Here is a 19,504-nt window from a genome sequence, read left to right as displayed (position 1 = left end):
TCTGCTTATGCGAGTCAGGACTGTACCAAACAACCGCATATGATGAAAAAATAGGTTGATTCCATTTAAATTATACTGCTCAAAACAAATAAAGGGAACATTTCACTTTAATTTTGTGTGTGGCTCCAAATCCAGGCCTCCATTGGTTAATAAATTTGATTTCCATTGATGATTTTTGTGTGATTTTGTCAGCACATTCAACTTTGTACAAAAAGTATTCAATGAGAATATTTCATTCATTCAGATCTAGGATGTTATTTGAGTGTTCCCTTTATTTTTTTGAGCAGTGTAGTTCATGGTAGAGCGAATTTTAATTAAGTGAATCTGTTAAGCTGTCAAATTAAACTTAAAATATAATGTATGTAATTTAAATGTAAAATATAGTACAAACTTAATTCAATTCCTTGTCACCCAACTAAAGCAATTTAATTTTGATCAACTTTCTCTTAATTCAGTGTAGTTACAGCAGCTGCCCTTGGGTAACTATTCAACCCCCTTGACTTTATTACAATTGTAAAAATTTAAGTATTAATGGTAAAACTAACTTAAACTTTTACATAAAAATAATAAATGAATAAAATAAAGAAAAATGATGCAGTGCAGTTCTTTGGTCAAACCAAATATTTTTTATTAGGAATTTAACAGAATAGGAAGTAAACAAAACACTTCCTGGAATAAATCCTTTTTAATCTTCCTCCTCATCATCAGCTCCTCCAGCTCCACCCTGACCCTTCTTGGCGTTCTTTCTCTTGACGCGGCCGGGGCGTCCTCCGCCGTACGGGGACCTCAGAGAGAAGTCGATGTGCTTCTGGCTGTCCAGGCGAACCACAAAGGAGGGGATGTTCACTACCTGCTTGCGCACACTGCCAACACAGAAATAAAATGGAGGTCAGAGAACTTGGATAAATAGATAAACTTTCACATGCTCTGATTCCCAGTCTTTAATTCCCATCACCATCAGGATTTATAAGTGCCACAATCTCATATTTGTTCAGTATTTGTTTTTAAAGATTCAGCTATTCTGTTTAACTTTTATCTGAAGTTAATTAAAATTGAGTGACAGATTTTAGCAGCCATTATCCACATTTTACCAATTTATTTCCATTTGCTATTCATATTTTATTAGTCCATTAATTTTTTTTTACCTCTACCATAGTGTTAATCTAATTGATGTCTATTCAATAAACAGTTTATCAATGTTTTAGTTCATTAGAAAAGACATGTCAAGTTATTAAAAAAAAAAAAAAAAAAATCAATTACACGTTTGTTTAAAGCACACACATTTAACCACTTGTGCAATAAACTGTAGCACTTTTGGCCCAAATATTTAACAGATATGACTAACAATTTATACCACTGTAAATATAAACCAGGCTTCATTGACGAGGAATTCTTGACACCACAGAAAATCTGCTCATAAATCTTAAATCATCAGCCCGAGTGTTCGGTAGCTCACAACACAAGGTGCAGTGAGTACCATAATTGCCCGAGGTGCAATCCCCCCTACCTTACCTGACAGCCACCACGTCACCGTGGCACAGTCTGAGCCAACAGACGGCAGGATTGGCTCTGGGCAATGTCTACTGACAAGGTATACGGCTTTGATGCCGAAGTGACCTTGTTGAAATGTTTAAGAGATCTCAACGCAGAGTGCTACAGGTTGGTGGTCCTCTGATGGAAGAGGAAGCAGCAAGTTTCTTATGAGTCCCTAAGCAGATTTTTAGACCCTCTTGTGTTTACTTGAACTCTTCCAGAGGTCTGAAAACTCACCGAATGTGCCTCTGGCGGATCAGGACACGAGCGTGGTGGATACTCTTGGCAAGTCCGAGCTTGAAGACTTGAGTCTGCAGCCTCCTCTCCAAGAAATCCTCAACCTTGAGACCCAGGATGTAATCGAGCTTCATCTTACCCTCATCCAGCACACCGATCCTCACCAGACGCCTGAGCAAAGCATTACCTGGAAAACACACACAAAAAAGCGTGAATTTTAAAAGGAACATAGTATATGCCTCTGAGTTTCATACAGGAACAAGAATGGCCTCATTGACGAGGAATTCGTGACACCACAGTGAAGTCTGAAAATTTATAATTAAATCATCGGCCAACTTCAACTATGTTCAAGTTGTTCCTTATACCTTCAAACAGACGTTTGGGGTCCTTCTCGTCCAGAGTGAGCAGCTCTCTGGCAGCTTTACGGATCTTAGCCAGGGTAAACTTGACCCTCCACACCTCACGCTTGTTCCTCAGACCATACTCGCCTGGAAAAAAAGATGGTCGTTCAAGTAAACTAACTTAAAAAAATAAATAAATAAATAAAAGTCTGTTGTTGTAATTTAACTAAATCAAAGCATACCAATGAGTTTTAACTCCTGGTCGAGACGGGACTTCTCGAAGGGACGGCGAGGGGTGACATATGTCTTACGACAAACCCAACTTCTGGCAACGGGCATGGTGGCTTATAGCGCCTGCAAAATGAAAATAATGACATTACCCAAAACTCAATGTATGTGACAAAAAACATCTTAACTTTGTCAATGTTGCCTGGCATCTTTGCCAAAAGCACGTCAATTATGGCCTTAATTTTATGTGAAAAAGCTGATTAATGACAACATTTAGTACTTAATCTAAACACATCCACTATAATGTTGCATTCAAAAAGAGCTGATTGGTGTTGGATAAAGGGAACACCAGCGGTGCATGATAAACACAACAAGAAAGTGCTCTTAATGTGAATCGGTATACTTTTCCACACTTCTCAGCATAAATGTATTTGACACAAAAGAAACAGTAAAATACATTTCACAAAATAAATGTTTTTAATAATGTTTTTTTACTTAGTAAATCCAGTTCTGCTGTACCCATGCAAATGAGCAAACCATTCAAATTGCAAAGAAATTTAAACAATGAAATATAGATTCGTTAAGAAAATGGGTTTCTGGCATCAAGTAATTTTTAAAAAAATATGTAAGAATTACGGAGTTTTACAAAGTACACGTATTTTATGGCTTTAGCCTCAAAGCTAAAGACCTATTAGCTTTCCATATGTCCAGTACAACATAGGTAATTATGCGATAAAACATAAAAATTTTAGGATCCTAAATATACAAAAAATGTTGGGTTTAACTGGAAAAAAAGGTAAACAGTGCTGAAAATCTTGTCCATCCATACTACTAGGCCTTAGCCGCATCGCACCACGTTGTTTGGCGAGACGAGCTAGCATTAGCTTCCACAATATAGCTAAATCCTCAAATTCGCTAAACATCAAATGTCGGAAATTTAAGATATTTATTTTGAATGTCTGTATTACGTATCAGCGACTGAGCATATCGTAGTTTGAAGTAAAAAATGATTGCCTGTTAAGCATGAAGTAGTGGGCCGTACCTGTCTCGCCCAGGCTCGCTTAGTAAAGAGGAAGAGAAGCAGAGTTCATGCTATTTTATACAGCGGACAACGCACTACATGTCCCATCATGCCTCTCGCCCTTAAAACAGAAGATAACTTGATTTTGTGCTGCCCTCTATTGGTCAAATAGAGATATTTCAAAACAGATCAAACTTTTTTTTACGGATCTTAGCGTTCTGTCGTTTCTTTTGTCATTTTTATTTTTCCAATCAGTCCTCCATGATAAAACGGAACCACACCTAAATGACTAAATCACAAAAGTTTGTTTCTGTTTTCATGTAACTATCTTTATCTCAAATTAAACTATGGCAATGTATTGTACAAATTCATGCTAGTAATGTTTCGTCTTACATTAAATGGTGTATAATTGTGAAGAAGGTAGGGTGATAAACTCAACCAGAAGGACATTGCTATTTTTATAACTCTGAAAGGGGACCCCCAGCATGTGTTTCTGTCTGTCATCCAGCATGATCAACTGATGAACACACAGAAGCACACTTGTTTTCTCTTTCAATGCTCCATACCCTCTCTTTTCCTGACTAAGGAACTTTCTTTGTATTTTTTTAGCTACCTGTCAGGTGAAGTACAGTCCTAACCCAGTAGGATCTTGTGCTACTTCTGTTTGGGATTTTTCCTCTTTTTTTTTTTTTTTTTTCCTCTGGTTTGGTTGCCTGATCTTCCGTGTGCATACAAACCTTTTCCTTTTCCCTTGCTTTCCTTTCTCCTTTTCCCCTCCACCTCCCGGGCTATGCTCTCCTCACCCACTGTGATCCTCCAGCCTTACGGACTTTCCGTCTATCCACAGACAACCACATGCTATCCCAGCATAGTTCAGGTAACGCTTGATTTGTTCTGCAATTTCACAGTGTCATTCAGACGTTTGTTGATCTTTGACCTAATGACTCAAACTAACCTTTGGTTAAGAGAACTGAAATAAGCAAAGCAATTAATAATGTTGTAGTAAGAATACTCTGAATGAGCTCCAGTAATGTTGGTCCATGCATGTGTTGGTCATTTGATTCAAAAACAAGTAATGAAAAACAAAAATAATTGTTCTTTGATTTTCATCTTAAAATACAAAGTATTTAATTGAAATATAATCAGTTTTTTAAAGTGGAAATTGAAAACTGGTTTAATGTTGTTTTTATTTTTAAAACAATAAAAAGAAAATCACCAAAGAGAAATTAAAGCCTTTTTTTTCGGACACCTAATACCGTTACACCGTCTGACTGTAGGAGGCGCTGTTTCTTCTGTAAATCCTGTAAAAAAAATGTTAACCACAAACACAAATATATGAACATTTGTAACACATACAAACATGCATAACCTTCTGATGAATCTAGATGAGGATAAGTAAAGGGAAAACATTTGTCTTATGAGAGTCTGTAGCCTAATCACACTCTTGCCGCGAGTGAAATGACGTCACGGGATGAAGTATTTGCTAGCTCATGTTGACTTATGACGATTTTCAGAGTGTAAGAAATTTCACTAAAAATAAAACAATCTTTGTCTCTTTCGTTGCCAGTAATTTTGTTATGTAACTTCAAACTTGAACAGACAGATTAATTGATTTAATTTCGGAAGAGAAAGTCCAAATTTACACAAACTGGATTTCTGGCAGTGTTGACCACTAGGTAACAATTGCTGTTTTATCGCAAATTATTTTGTATTCAAAGCAGTTGTTAGATGTTCGAAAAAAAGACAAACAAACAAACAAACAAAAAACTCAAAGTTTAAAGTTTTTGTTTTATTCTGTCGGAGAAAGATTAGAAATTAATCCAGAGAATAAAGGAATAGCATTCTGCTGCATCTTTTTATATATATCTAGCTAAGGGGACGCTATATGTTATCTTTAGTCTTCTGGTCTGAGTGATATCAGCAGCAAGTGTCCCTGACATACCAGTAAAGCCACAATGCTTCTGGTATCACTCTACCTTGTCACTGAGCTTCACACCAGCAGTATTTTTAGTCCTCTTCTCCTGAACCAACTGTTTTGTGTCATTTGCAGCCAGCAGCACTGAAGACAGTTGTAAAACCTGTGTTTTACATGTGTTCGATTTAACAGCAAGGATAAAATTTACATTTAAAGCGGGAGTAAATTTTCTAAAATTATCAATATTTTAAATATTTGTTAAAACTGTCACTATGTCCTGACAGTATAATATCAGACAAATAATCTGTGAAAAAATTTAAATGTTCTGCACTTACTTGGTTCTTACGTACAAAAACATGATTGACAGCGCTAAGACCCTCCTCTTGGCTCTGATTGGTTGTTTCCGACTGGAAGTAGTGGATGTTCAAACTGTGATAGTTGGAACGTTTTTTTAAAGTTATCTACTGCAGCTTTAATTGATAATTTGATAAACATAAATGGGCAATTGCAGCAAAATACCTCAAAAGTAAGATGTTGTTGATGTAAAAGCCTAAAGAATGAAATGCTTGTTCTTAAAGTATCTTAGAGCAATTTCACCGTTAAAGGATTAGTTTAATGGCACCAGTTTGGGCTGAACATCCACTGAGTCTCAAGTTGCAGCAGCTGCGCTTTAAAGTCCACCGAGGGAGCACTGACACATGCCTCTCTTTGTCTTTTCCCTTCTCTCCATTTCCTATGCCTCTCTCTTCCAGGGCCACATTTATAGCTTTTTAATCTAAAAACCAGAATGCACAACACAGATGGAGCAATAGGTATCCATTTTCCCCAAACAAGCTGTGTGTCGCTGTAAGACTTGTTCTTGAGGGCCTCTGAAATGCCAACATCTGCAGTCTGAGTGGCCTTGTTGTGTAAATCCTTTGGCAGCTGCCACTGCGAGCACCTGGCTCCGAGCTGTCGGCCTCTGATTGCCCACTGACAGCTGAAGGAGGAGAGGAGAGAAAGAGCAAACAAATGGGGATTTTTAAAAAAAAAAAAAAAAAGGTCTGTGTGTTTGCATCTGTTGACTGAGACTGAGTCAGGCTGGGAGTTAGAAGGAGGAGGAGAGCGTGGCTGACAGTGACATTTAACAGACTCTTTCATCTTGCTTAATCTCTCTGTTTTATATCTGCAAAGAAGATATAAAACAGAGACAGAGACAGTTTTTAAAGATAAAAACCTGAAATGCTTGTATAGTGGTGCGGGAAAATCTGCATTTAGATGTGTTAAGGAATTAGCTTAGCTCAATGGTAATAGCTATAAATTGAAATTCTGTCATAAAACCCTTAGAGATGATGCTGAATAGTCAGCAACTACAAACATAAACATATTCACTGATCACATTCAGTGAAAAAAGTATTTGTGGCCTTATAGATTTCCTCTGATTTTGCTTTTTACACACGTGCATCTTTCATATAATTAAACGAATTTCAATGTAAGACAATAATAGGCTAAGTAATAAGGAAGTAGTGTGAAAAAACTAAGTAAAGTAAAGTTGTGCTGTCAGTAGTTTGCATGCATCATGATCCTAAATCATTTTAGCTACAGGTGTAAACAACAATCTGCTGCTTCTCCTCACACATCTTAAAATGCTTTAATTTCAACATAACAAGAGTAAACAAATACTTCATAATGCCTTAAATTTACCTTGGAGGTCAGTGCTTGTGAAAAACAGTGAGACTTGCATCCTTTGACAAAGCTACCTACAATTTATCAAAGTTTCTAAATGAAAATTCAACAAAAACTCTCTGACGGGAAATTTCTGACGAGAAAAATCTGAATCTGAGCTCAGTAACCAATATGGCTGCCATTCATTTAAAATGCACTGAAAGTTACATGTATAAACTATTAAGATGAACCATCAGCAGTTTCTTTATTTTCAGCAACATTATGGTCTATTTGTAAACAAAACAAGCTCAAACACAAAGAACAGATTAAACTCTAAGTATCATATCAGAACTACATAAACACAACAAAAACTTATTATTTTCTTACACTTTTAGAAAGTAAAATAGCCAATTCTTTTTAACTCTTACACACTTTAATTTTAAACTATTGAAAATATTTTAATTAAAGTGTAGAAACCATCAAATGAAATCAAATTTAACAGTATTTTTATTCTCAATGAAGCAATATAAATATGCACTTATGGAATCCCCTGGATGTGTTAATGATGATCAGAGCATTTAGCACAGTGTGCTGCAGCTTCAGGAGGGATTTCGGGCTGGAGGTGACTGACAGATGCAGGTGACTGCAGCTGGTGAGGCTCTGATTGGATGTGATTGGTTGATGAGAGGCGCTCATGCTGTGGTGGGCGGCGATCTGCCGGCATTAAAACATGCAGCAGTTGTAAAATGCATCAGAGAGAGAACCATCAAAGCGGGGTAAGACAATTCTTCAAAAACTGTAGGATTTAGTTTGATTTCTTTATAAGTTTGAGACTGAAACGTTATGACACTTTCATTGTTTCTGATTAGACTCAAATCAATGGGTTTTAGGTATTTTATGTAGAGGTGTAAAAAAAAAGAGATGCCAGTGAAAAACAGGTTTTTAATTTTTTTTAACTAAAATTGTACAATTTATTATGGGCATAATTTGTTGTTTGTTGTTAGGTTTGTTACTGTTTCTAGTATATTTTATAAATAGAACTTTATTTGAAAAAGCATTAACCATTTCCACAAATGATACTTTTATGCTAAAACTAAAACATAAAAATGTCATTTGTCATTTTAAAATTTTAAAATACAAAACACATTTTTAAAAGACTGAAATGAAATAAAAAACTAAAGAAAAAGAAAAACAGGAAAATAAATGACAACCGAAAGACAAAATGAACTGAAGGTTTGCCCATCTAAATGGTCAAAATGCAGAATATTTTTCTTTGTGAAATGTACACTAATTGATTTTATGATGAATGTTTCTTTCAAACAAGTCTCAAAAACAATAAACAAACAAATCATTGCACATTGCAGACTAGTTCTTTATTTCTTTTTTATACATTGTTTTTAATAAAACAAGTTTGTAGCTTGTATTTTCTTTTTGTGGTAAAAGTTTCCTTTTAAGATTTTCTACACTGTTTCCACAAATTACTTATTTTGTTGCTGTATGAAGAGAACTTAATCTGGAGCAACGGCTCGTTATTTTAACATTATTACATGTCTGTCTGTCATTATAACATATTTTCTCTGCTCTGTTTGAGTCACTGAACAGCTTGTTGCAGAAGAAGAGCATCAGGTTGTTTATTTGTTTACATCTTTGGGTGTTTTTGTGACCAGAGACTCATTCCTCTCCTCCTCTCTCCAGGGGGGCCCCGCCCAGGAGGCCGGGGCCGGCAGCGCAGACCCCACCCTCCCACAGGTTTATGCTCCGCCCCCTTCGTACCCTCCGCCGACTCAGGGCCCACCAACATCTGCCAGCAGGCTGCCCACTCTTGATTTCAGCTCGCACAGCTCCGACTACCCCGAACACCCCCAGCTCAGGGTCTATCAGGGCCCCCAGCTCGAAGGGGCCGACACCCTGACCCCCAGCAACACGGTAAGAGAGGTTTGTGATTAAAAACTGGAATCAAGTCCCAATAAAATCTGATCTCCAGTAATTCATTGTCCAATGTAGGTCCCAGCAGAGCTCTGAGATAAAGTTCCTCTCTATATTTAGAGGTCCACCTCCTCTGCTATGTCCTTGTACGGAGCCCTTGGGGGACAGCTGACGGCGTGTTTGTTGTTGGAAATAAATACTTGCGTTTCCTCTGCGTCTTTTATAGCTGCTAGTAAAACAGGTCACATTTCAAGATTGCAGCATTTTCTGTTTTGTTTACTTTTTTATGTAAGCTTTGAGAGCAATCTGCATGGCCGGATTTGGAAGGATGTGGGCCTCAGGGCTGCACCAGTTTTGGTGCCCAAACCACTAAAGAAAAATTATTTTACTAATGCAAATTCCAGTACATTAATAGGTAATCACATGCATCAACAGGTATGAAATGATGCATGGTAGGTTTAATGTTGTTCCCAAAAATATTGACTATAACTACATAATAATTTTAGAATGTGTGAATATTGATTATATTCATAAAAATCCCAAAATATTACAAGTCACCCGATTTGTGTCTTTTACATGAAGTAAAATGTCAGCAAAAACACACATTCATAAGATATAAATAAAAAAACCTGTAAGCCCTTTTTAAAGTCTGACCCAGCCCATCTGATACAGAACTTTAAAAAGACAACAACAAAGTCTAGCATCTGGAAAGAAACTTGTTTATAATTACTACTTTTTAATGTGCTGCAGTAAAACAAAAGGAAAGAAAATCTGATTTTCAAATCCTTTAAAAAATAAAGACTGTCCTGACTGATGAAGTGATCTAAGGGTATTTATTATAAATGAAAATGATGAAACGGGTTGAAAAGGCAGTGCTGCTGTCTTCCCTCACTGCAGTTCAGTCATGAAGACATGAGCTGTTTAGTTTGATTTGTGTGGCACTTCGGCTGTGTGTCCTGCTGCAGATGTCTCTTCGTCCTCTCATAAATGGTGTTTTTTTGTGGCCCCCGTCTATATATTTTATCGCTATAGAGCCCCTGACATTCTTGGGTCCGTGCTGAATTTCTGGGGAAAGTTGAGACGTCGCCTCGGAGGGAGGGGGTCAAAGTGGGGAAGGCTGACCAGATGAGAACCCCCCCTCCCTCTCCCCGCTCTGAAATATCACTCAGGTCCAGAACACAAATCTGCATCGTGACGTGACACCACCACCCGGCTCCCCCTGGCTCCCCTCCCGCCCCGGCCTGTGTGTGGGTGTGTTTGAGGGTGGATGTGATGCTGTCTGCTGCAGTTGGTCACAGAAAGCCATTACTGTGAGCCTGTGTTATGCCTCCCTGGGTGAATGTATCCCTGAACCTTTTCCCTGCCACCATCTTATTAATGATGCCCCTTGACGTTTTACATTTAACACTTGGCAGAAAAGCAGCACCATGACCTGAAACTGACCCCTCGGTTCTGATCCCCCCTTTCCCTTCTTCTCATCATTGTCCTCCTCATTTTAAGCTTCCTGCGCACCATCTTTGCCTTGTTCCCTCTGGTTTAATTCTGTCTTTCACTGCTGCACTGAGGCCTCTTCTCTCCTTACCTGCCTCTTGGTACTAGAATGCTAATTCTCAAATCCTTAAAGTGCAATTCCTTCTTGTATTTTCATGCTTTCTTTTCCTTCTTCTCTGCCCATCCTTTTGCAGCTATGTTTAAAACTTTTGTATTTTTAAGATCCTTCTTGGACTTTTATTTTCAATAGTTTTAACACTTTTCTTGCAATGATTGATGATCCTGCACCCAGTGCACATGAGCGCACCCTCCAGCATTGTGGTGCATTGTGAGACCATGAATGTTTTGGTTTTGGCACATTACTCTTTGAATTGTTCTGCATGAGGCAGTTTATACACACAGGCCACACAGCTCGGGTAGGAAGTGCAACTTGTGCAACAGAGGTGAGAACACTTTTGTGTTGCATCACTTGAAAATCAAATAATGAAGTTTTTTTTATTAGCTTTTAATAACTGATAACTTTTACTGTTAATCAAAAATAAATAGAGTGCCTTGTTAAAGTGTCCACAAACTTTTCCACTTTGTCACATTTTGCTGCATAATTGTGAAGTGAAATGAAAAGAAAAAGATACATGGTTTTGAAGTTTTTTACAAATAAGACCTGAAAAGTGTGGCAGGCATTTGTATTCAGCCATTTTACTCTAAAACCCCTAAATAAGATCCAGTGCAGTGAATTGTCTACAGTAGTGGACCTAAATAGTGTACGCTGTCTGACTGTGTTGAATTTAATCTGAGCCAGTAGGAGAACAAACCTAAAGCTACAAGTGAATGATCAAAGAACATTCATGTGTTAAAATGGCCTAGTCAAAGTCCACAACTACTACTGAAAGTCTGTGGCAATACTTTAATATCAGCATTCACAGATCCTTCCTGTAACCTGACTGAGCTTGAGATGTTTTATTAAAAAACATGAACAACATTTTTAGTTTCTAGACTAGACAAAACTGGTAAAAACAGTAAATTATGTAATGTAAATTATTGACTCGGGGGATTTGAATACAAATTCCTGCCACATTTTTTCAAATTAAAATAAAATTTGTAGACAATATAACAAATTAAAGTAACAAACGCATGTATGACTTTTGTTTTACTTCACAATTATTTAGTATTTATGTTGGTCTATTGTATAAAATCCTAGTAAAATAGATTAACGTTTCCATTTCTAACAAGACAAAACACTTTGGCAAGGCACTGTAAGTCAGAAGAACTACTGAATAGTACAAATACACAACTAGACAAAAAAAATACAACTGCAGCTGACTTTATTTTTTCTAACTGCATGAACATTGCTTAAAAATTAACCACAGGAACATCCACTCGTTTTTAAAATATAGGCTTTACCTTTCTGTTTGCATCATGGCTCACCAAGACAAAAGATGTATTTTATATTTTAAGAACGGCAGAAACTGAAAATGGTTTTAGTCGTTTAGTTGTCTCTCCAAGTCAGCCCCCACTAATCAGATCAACAAAGGAAGAAATTATTCAACTTTAAAAAAATACAAATTTTTACATTTTTAGATTCAAAAGGTGATATTTGAGTCATGTTGCACATCTGTGTACTTACTTATGTTGTACAACTGCATACAGTCTGAGGTGAAGGTTAGCTTTACCACTATAATCTGTGTTTTTAGATCATTAGTTGTCCTCCTGCAGGCATGTATTTCCAGACACTTTACTAGTAAATTCACACTCCTGCCTTACCTTTTGCCTGAGAGGCATCACTGGTTGCTGAATGCTTGCTAAACACGGTTTGGATCACTTGAGCTCATGAACATGATCTTTGCTGAATGTCATGTGATGCTGACATGATGTAATCTTTACACAGATTTTCTCTGAAAGCTCTCGCTGAACTCGCTGACCTGATCATCAGAAAGTCTTGATTTGCTTTTTCCAGTAACGCTGCTCTCTTTGTCTTCTTCCGTCTCATCTCATTCATGCCCTCTCCCCTCTTTTGTTTTGTATCTTCCTGTTTCTGTCTGTACCATCACGTCCCCTTTCGTCTCGTCCTTTCTGCTTTGCTTCTTCTCTGTCAGGAGGATGCTTTGGCCAGCGTGACCTGCGACCCCCAGGCTCTCGGTGTGTCTGTGTCGTCGGGGGCAGGAGCGGGAACCGGAACAGAGGAGGAAAACTCGGGGAAGGCCCAACCAAAACGCCTGCATGTCTCCAACATCCCTTTCCGCTTCAGAGACCCTGACCTCCGCCAGATGTTTGGGGTATGAGATTAACTCTTCCTTATCAATAGGTTGTCTCTAAAGTTGATCTATTATGCTTCCTAGAACAAATTAAGATTTAATTTATGAAAGTCATTCTTAAATGTGATATTAGTCTGGTCAGTTCTGCTTAATTTGAGCTCTGTTCAGAATGAGCTGTTTTAGGCCTCCTGTCACTTTAAATGCAAATAAGCTGCTGCTGGAGCTTTGCTTGGGTTGCTAGGTGACGGGCTGGAGTTGCTAGGTAACGCTGCAATGTGATGCCACAGTTAGCTGGTTTTTGAAATGGCTCATTTTCCAGATACCAACAAACTTTAAATTGTTGCCAAAAAACATGTTTAAGCTCTTAGGCTGTTTTTACAAGCAGTTGAGACCCGAATAGAGGTATAAAAATAAGCAAAATATGAATTATGCATAATAGGTTGCCTATTTTTTTATGCTTTTTAAAGTCTTTCTCTGGGTTTTGGATCACTATTTCACCTTATTATGAATTTTGCAGCAATTTGGCAAAATCCTCGATGTAGAAATCATCTTCAATGAAAGAGGGTCAAAGGTGAGCGACAACACAAAGCCACTTCATCACAGTTAAAACTTGAGTCAAAATCAATTTAAATCACATCACGTGGATGTTGTCCAGGGTTTTGGATTTGTGACTTTTGAGAGTGCCACGGAGGCAGACCGAGCAAGAGAAAAGCTAAATGGGACGATCGTAGAAGGGAGGAAGATTGAGGTGTGGAGTTCTTACTATTTGTAGATTTACATATGATCACCCCATGAAATTAATTTTTATTGAGCTTACTGTTTTTGTCTGTGTTCTAAGGTCAATAATGCCACTGCAAGAGTAGTCACCAAGAAGCCTCAGACACCTCTTATGAATGGAGAAATATCAAGTAAGACACCTGAATGTAGCCTTGTTTCATTGCTATTACAAAAGTCTGAAGCTTTATTAATACTTAAGTTATCCATCAAAATCAATTCTGCCTTTTCATGGATTTAAATTGATTTAGAATAAAGTTAACATTCCCGTTAAATATCTTAGAAAGAATCAACAGGAGCTATTTGTTAGTACCATTAAGAATTACATTTATTATTAACCTAATATCTAATCATCAGTGAATATTTCCACAAAAATAAACCCTACAAACAAATATAAAGGTTATCAAACGAGGACAGTGCTAATTGTACACTACTGTGACTGAAGGGAAATTTCATGACCAGGTAACAGACTTTCAAAATACTAACAAAGCTGATTAAAATATAATATTTACCAGGAACTTATGATGTTATTTTAGTCCAAAACAAAATGATTATGTCAATTTCTCAGAAGCCTAAAGTAATGGGTTTTACATTTTAGATATGATATGATATCCTGGTCACCACCTGGACTAAGAGCTGCTTTGACTAGACCTACGCCATGCTACGCCATGATTAAGGGTTCAGTTTAAATGTATAGGTGGTTATCATTTTTTTTTATTATTATTTCTTCTCAGCATCTGGTTGGAAGATCAACCCTGTAATGGGAGCAATGTACGCACCTGAGCTTTATACAGGTGGGCTGATTTATATCTATTAGTGGGAGAATTTATTGTACTTTGCACTGTGAAAGAAGTTTATTTTCTCTTAATTTCTGTGTTTGTAGTTGCCAGTTTTCCATACCCTGTAGCGACTCCTACCTTGGCGTACCGGGGTTCAGCACTGCGAGGTCGGGGTCGTGCCGTGTACAACACGATTCGCTCTGCGGCCGGCACGCCTGCTGCTGTCCCCGCCTACCCGGGGTGAGACCCTGGGCTCAACAACTGGCGACACAGGACTCACAGCTGGCTAAACATACTGAAAACTAAATGATTAATATGTGACAAAAATGTGTAAACGGGTCATAAACCGTCCCATAATCTTAAAAATAAAACACATTGGCGATAAACTGGTACTTCTCTTTAACTTCCTGTAGCAGCTAGCGACGCTGGCTTAGTGTGAACAAGAGCTAGTGGAGATTCAATTTCAGCTTATTTTATATAAAAAAACAACTTTGTGAAAGTGCTAGCAACATTTTTAGGTTTGCTGCCTATACAATCTCAGGAAGTTACTATATTTTCAGGTAGACCTCTAATCCCTATGCTAATATACACTAGTTCATCTATTTATAGTTTTATTTTTTTATTTTTTTAGATGTTATAGTTTCCTAATTTTTCATTTGGAATTTTTAAATTCCCAAATCTTTCCCATTCTCAAAGATATTCCCAAATCTGAGTTTCAGCTTTCTGGCTGAAACTCAGATTGAATTGATGGGATCTATTTGTAGTTGTACAAAAAACATTTGAGTCAACTTGTAAACATTACTTGAATCAAATAAAGTTACATAATTATTGCTTCATAGTTTCACCAATACACATTTAATATAAAGCAAAGCCAAGTTTTACTTAACTTTTTCTTGTTTGAGTGTGTGTGTTTTTTTTTCCAGGGTTGTATATCAGGATGGACTCTATGGAGCAGAGGTTTATGTAAGGAGCTGTTTTAAAATTAACATTTTTAAAATTAGTTTAATCTTGGTATGACACTGCATCAATGTTATTTTATTTCAGGGAGGTTATCCTACAGCGTACAGAGTGGCTCAGTCTGCATCTGCTGCTACCGCAGCCTACAGTGACGGGTAGGCCAACCTGTAATAAATGTGCATTTAATGACTCCAAATATGTGAAAATATGTAAAACTCCTCTTCCTTTTCTTTAAAATCTTTTTCTTGTTTTTTTTTTCTGTGGAACACTATAACTCCAAATTAAAAATCAGAGAAACCACTTTTATTATTGCTGTCAGATGTTTTAAACATTCAAATATTTCATCTGGAAACAAACAAATGTTCTTGAGAAAATCACTGTGGGCCTGTAAAGCATATGGTTCACATTTTCTTGTTGCCCTTGGGGTTTTCTCATTTGTGCAGCGTTCTAAAAACAGAAATACCAAATTATTTCAAGATTTTTTCACTCAGAAAAGATTGCAAACGTTCCTCACCTTCTCAAGTAAATAAATAATTTTATTGTTCAGTAGAAAGCGAGGAAGGCATTTACGATACAGCAGTTTTTATAAGCGAAAACATCTGTTAAGTCTCTCCCGTCAGTAAATTACTCTAACTAGAATAACTAGGTTTTACTTTAAGAAATACAGTACTTTCGAGCTCGGGGATTTAGAGATACACTCTAAAAAGTGTTTTTGGGCTGTAGTTCATCTTATGGACTACATTAATTTAACTTAATTCTTTTGCTTTTGCTATGACAACTTACTTTTTTGTGTTCATTCAACTCAAAACTTACAAATCTTTAACCTGAAGGAACTTTTCACTTTGACTTTACTTAAAACAATTGAGTTCAACGCCAGTTTTGTATCCTAAGTCTGACCAACTCAATTTACTAAGTTCTTCCAACTCAATTTGCTAAGTTTTTATAACTTAATTCATAAGGGGGTTTAACATGACAAATTTAAGTCATTCTTACTCAAATCATTTATTTTGTTCTAATAAACATTTAAAATCTCTTTGATTTAATTCTACAGAAAGTCAACTCAAACTTTTAAGAAGTTCCAAACTAAATTTAAATAATCTTTTTACAGTGTCATCTAAATACACAAATCTTTTCCTTAAATAACCTTTTTCACTTTGACTTTACTTGAAATAATTCAGTTTGTGTCCCATGTCTGACACAATGACTCAAGCTTACAGGGACACATTCCCAGTAAGTGACCGTGGCTCTGTGGATAGAGCAGTCGCCTTGTAATCGGAAGGTTGTCAGTTCGATTCCAGCTTCCTCCTGCCGTATGTTAATGTGTCCCCTGGGTACTTAATGCCAAGTTGCCTAGCATCTGAGCATTAAATACATGTGTGAATATGTGCTTTCAGTGGTCAAAAGTGTTATTTAAGTTTATTTACCATTTTTGAAGTAAACTAAATGATTTGAGTAAGACTGACTTAACAAATTGAGTTGGATGATTATAATATATTGAATTGGTTAAACTTAATAAATTTAGTTGGATAAACTTAATTGAATTGCTTGTTACCTACAGAAGCAATTCAATTAAGTTGGTTCAACTTTTTTCTTTTTAGAGTGTAGTTTGAATTTAATTTACTATTTCATAATCATACATTTCTTAGTCTAATTCAAATATTGTTCTAATGAGATGTAACTGATGCTGGAAATTAAATAATTAAAAAAAAACATTACTGAGAAAAAAGTGAGATATTCATCATTTGAATAAAGACTTCCTAAAAGTATCTGCTGCTACTTTTTTTGCTTATAAATTGTACAACTGCATGATCTGCATTCACCTAACTACAAAAGTATGGTGGAAAATATTAATATTTAATGTTCTAGTTACAAAGCGGACGACCTAACGTCGCTCTCTGAGGTACGCCAACATTAACATCAGCCATTGCAGAAAATTAACGGTGGTATCCTGCCAATAAAAACCTCGATATTACTGGTATCAAAGGTTTCGTCAGAAGTTTTTTCACTCATAAATACTCATATAGTAAGCCAATGTTTGTCACTTTTAAAAATCAGAAACATAGACTTTTGAGAAGCTCTGGTCGTACCCAGAGGTCTGAGACCTGCTTCATGTCTTCCTCACCAGATACGGACGGGTTTACGCCGCAGCAGCCGACCCTTATCACCACTCAGTTGGACCAACAACCACATACGGAGTCGGGACGATGGTGAGTTCAGTCCAGAAGTGCAGAGCATCTGGTATTTACTGTCCGTCTGCTTACACCTTCCAACCCTGCTTCTGTCGACAGGCCAGCCTGTACCGAGGGGGATACAACCGCTTCACACCCTACTGAGCCTCCCAGATGTTTGCATCTGTCACGAACCCTGGGACTGGGATAGGTCATGATATCTTAAAGCTTGGAAATTATTCTTCACAGAGACGATCCCGGAGTGGATCCCTTAGGACCTGTTTGTCTGGTGAAGAAGAAGATCTTATGTAATTTATTAGGCCTTTACCTGAGTTTGTTTGAGTGAACTGATTCTACAGAGACATCGGCTGGTGTTAAATGCTGTGAGACTAGTTGTGGTGTTTTAAAATCAAAACATTTCAGGGGTCAAAGTGTACAAAACATTTTGTACAGTGTTAAATGACTTATTTTTGATGGTGCCCTGTTTCTGAGCGTGTGAGTGTGGGAACGCACTTTGTTCAGCGACAGAGTGGACAGAGACGCAGCCCCGACGTCACGATCTGTGTCAGGGCTGCTTGCCTGGATGCAGCTGGAGTCAAGTCTCTTCTCACCCTAACCATCTACCTCTCGATCATTTTTAGTTTCATATAGCTGTTGGGTTGAAGTATTTGGAAGATTTTTCTTTGTTTATTGTACACCTTTTCTGTCCATGTAGCCAAACTAATTCATTTGATTTTCCATTAACCTTTCTGGTTTTTAGTAGAACTAATATTCTGGGGATTTTCTCATCCTTTGCTGCAGCTCTTAATATTACTTCCTGCATTATTCTTTTTCTGCCTGTCTTTTCTTCCTGTTGCACTCTTTTTTTCTGCTATGTTTGATGTTTACCTCTGAATAAACCCGACTTTCTTCTCTTTCCCTCCTACTCAGTTTTTAGGTTGTTTTTCTCTCATTTTCCTACTTTGTTTCTGGGTTGTTTTTGTTTTATTTAAGTTTTTCTCTAGTATTATTTTTATGTGTCCTGACCATCAGATTTACTTTCACCAGCAGAGCGTGAAAGCTTTCAGACAAGAAGTAAAATAAAGAGAGAAGGGGAGAAAAGAAGGGAGGAGAGGTGGATAAAAAGTTAAAAAGGAAAGAGGAAGATAAAACTAGAGGGAAGGAGCAACATGAAAGTCTGCTTCTACACCTGCAGAAAAAGAGAAAATAAATGAGGACTGAGAAACCACATCGACAACATTATCATACATAACAAAAACACCAATGAAAAACACAGAGCTAATTGGTAGGATATATATTTAGAAGCTATTGCAGTCGAAAAAATACAGATTTCAGACTGAAATAATTTTTAATATCAAACACAACCTGAGCAAATATAAAAGGAGTTTTAAAATTATGATTTAATTTGAATTAAAGGGGGGGAGGAAGCAACATGACTATAAGAAAAAGTAAATGGACCTAATAAAGTGTTGAGTGACTCAACTGTTGCCAAATTTAAAAAAAAAAAGTTTCTAGTATTTACTCAGACCATCATCATTTAAGTGACAGGAAAGAAAAAAAATCGAAAAAATCCTTGTGTAAGAAAATGTTTTCACACTATTGTGTGAAGTGGTTTTAGTTTTTTTTCAATCATTTTAGCTGTTCTAACAGCAAATAAGGCAAATTTAATGTAATTCTACCATTTTACCTGGCCTGTGAAGATCTCCACACATTCTAATGCAGCTTGTTTGGTTTGCAGGAGTTATTATAGGTGCAAAGATTTAGTATGAAACCAAAATTGAACACGTTTTGTCTTCTACCCACTGAGAAATGAAGACTTTTTGTTTTAGTCAGTGGAACTCGAATAAAAGAGGAAGACGTTTTCACCAGAACAGGTGTTCAGTGTTTTGTAAGATTCACCACCAAAAAAAAAGATCCTCAGTCTTTTTTAATTTTGTTTCACTGTCATTTGCACAAAGCTTCAGAAACTGAAACCTTTGATGTTTTTTCTCTTCCTTCATTTTACTTTTTTTTCTAAACTCTCCCTAATAAACTATTCTCAAATTTACAGGATATGATTAATTTTTCCAGGGTCCGTTTTCTTTTATGCATTTCTTTCCTTTTCCTAAGCATAAAGCATCTTTTTCTTGATTTTTTTGCATTAATTTATTGTTGATATTCATCTCTTCTTACAACAGTAGAACATTAGAAAACCTTTGATGCCGACCTTTCCTTTCCTCTTTTCACTAAATTAAATTT

The 19,504-nt window shown here is 36.8% G+C and overlaps 2 protein-coding genes across 2 annotated transcripts; one reads left to right on the top strand and one right to left on the bottom strand.

The window, feature by feature from the left end:
• Window positions 1–603: 603 nt before the first annotated feature.
• On the bottom strand, window positions 604–3,464 carry rps9 (ribosomal protein S9). Its single transcript, XM_014999687.2, has 5 exons — window positions 3,382–3,464; window positions 2,354–2,465; window positions 2,136–2,258; window positions 1,771–1,957; window positions 604–863 (listed from the first exon to the last, which is right to left on the bottom strand). The coding sequence occupies exons 2-5, from the start codon at window positions 2,448–2,450 to the stop codon at window positions 686–688; spliced, it is 585 nt and encodes a 194-aa protein (XP_014855173.1). The 5' UTR covers window positions 2,451–2,465; window positions 3,382–3,464; the 3' UTR covers window positions 604–685.
• A 90-nt stretch (window positions 3,465–3,554) lies between these two features.
• Window positions 3,555–18,191, top strand: rbfox1l (RNA binding fox-1 homolog 1, like). The gene is made up of 12 exons (XM_014999686.2): window positions 3,555–4,237; window positions 8,615–8,845; window positions 12,430–12,609; window positions 13,106–13,159; window positions 13,244–13,336; window positions 13,427–13,496; window positions 14,097–14,156; window positions 14,246–14,381; window positions 15,065–15,104; window positions 15,186–15,253; window positions 17,224–17,305; window positions 17,387–18,191. Exons 1-12 carry the CDS (start codon window positions 4,151–4,153, stop codon window positions 17,429–17,431), a joined length of 1,146 nt encoding a protein of 381 aa, XP_014855172.2. The 5' UTR covers window positions 3,555–4,150; the 3' UTR covers window positions 17,432–18,191.
• The last annotated feature ends 1,313 nt before the right edge of the window (window positions 18,192–19,504 follow it).

Source organism: Poecilia mexicana, unplaced genomic scaffold (assembly GCF_051168715.1).
Source record: "Poecilia mexicana isolate PSO_F unplaced genomic scaffold, ASM5116871v1 scaffold_16, whole genome shotgun sequence".
Lineage (NCBI taxonomy): Eukaryota > Metazoa > Chordata > Actinopteri > Cyprinodontiformes > Poeciliidae > Poecilia > Poecilia mexicana.
The sequence above is the reverse complement of the archived record's forward strand: the minus strand, read 5'-3'. Positions and strand labels throughout refer to the sequence as shown.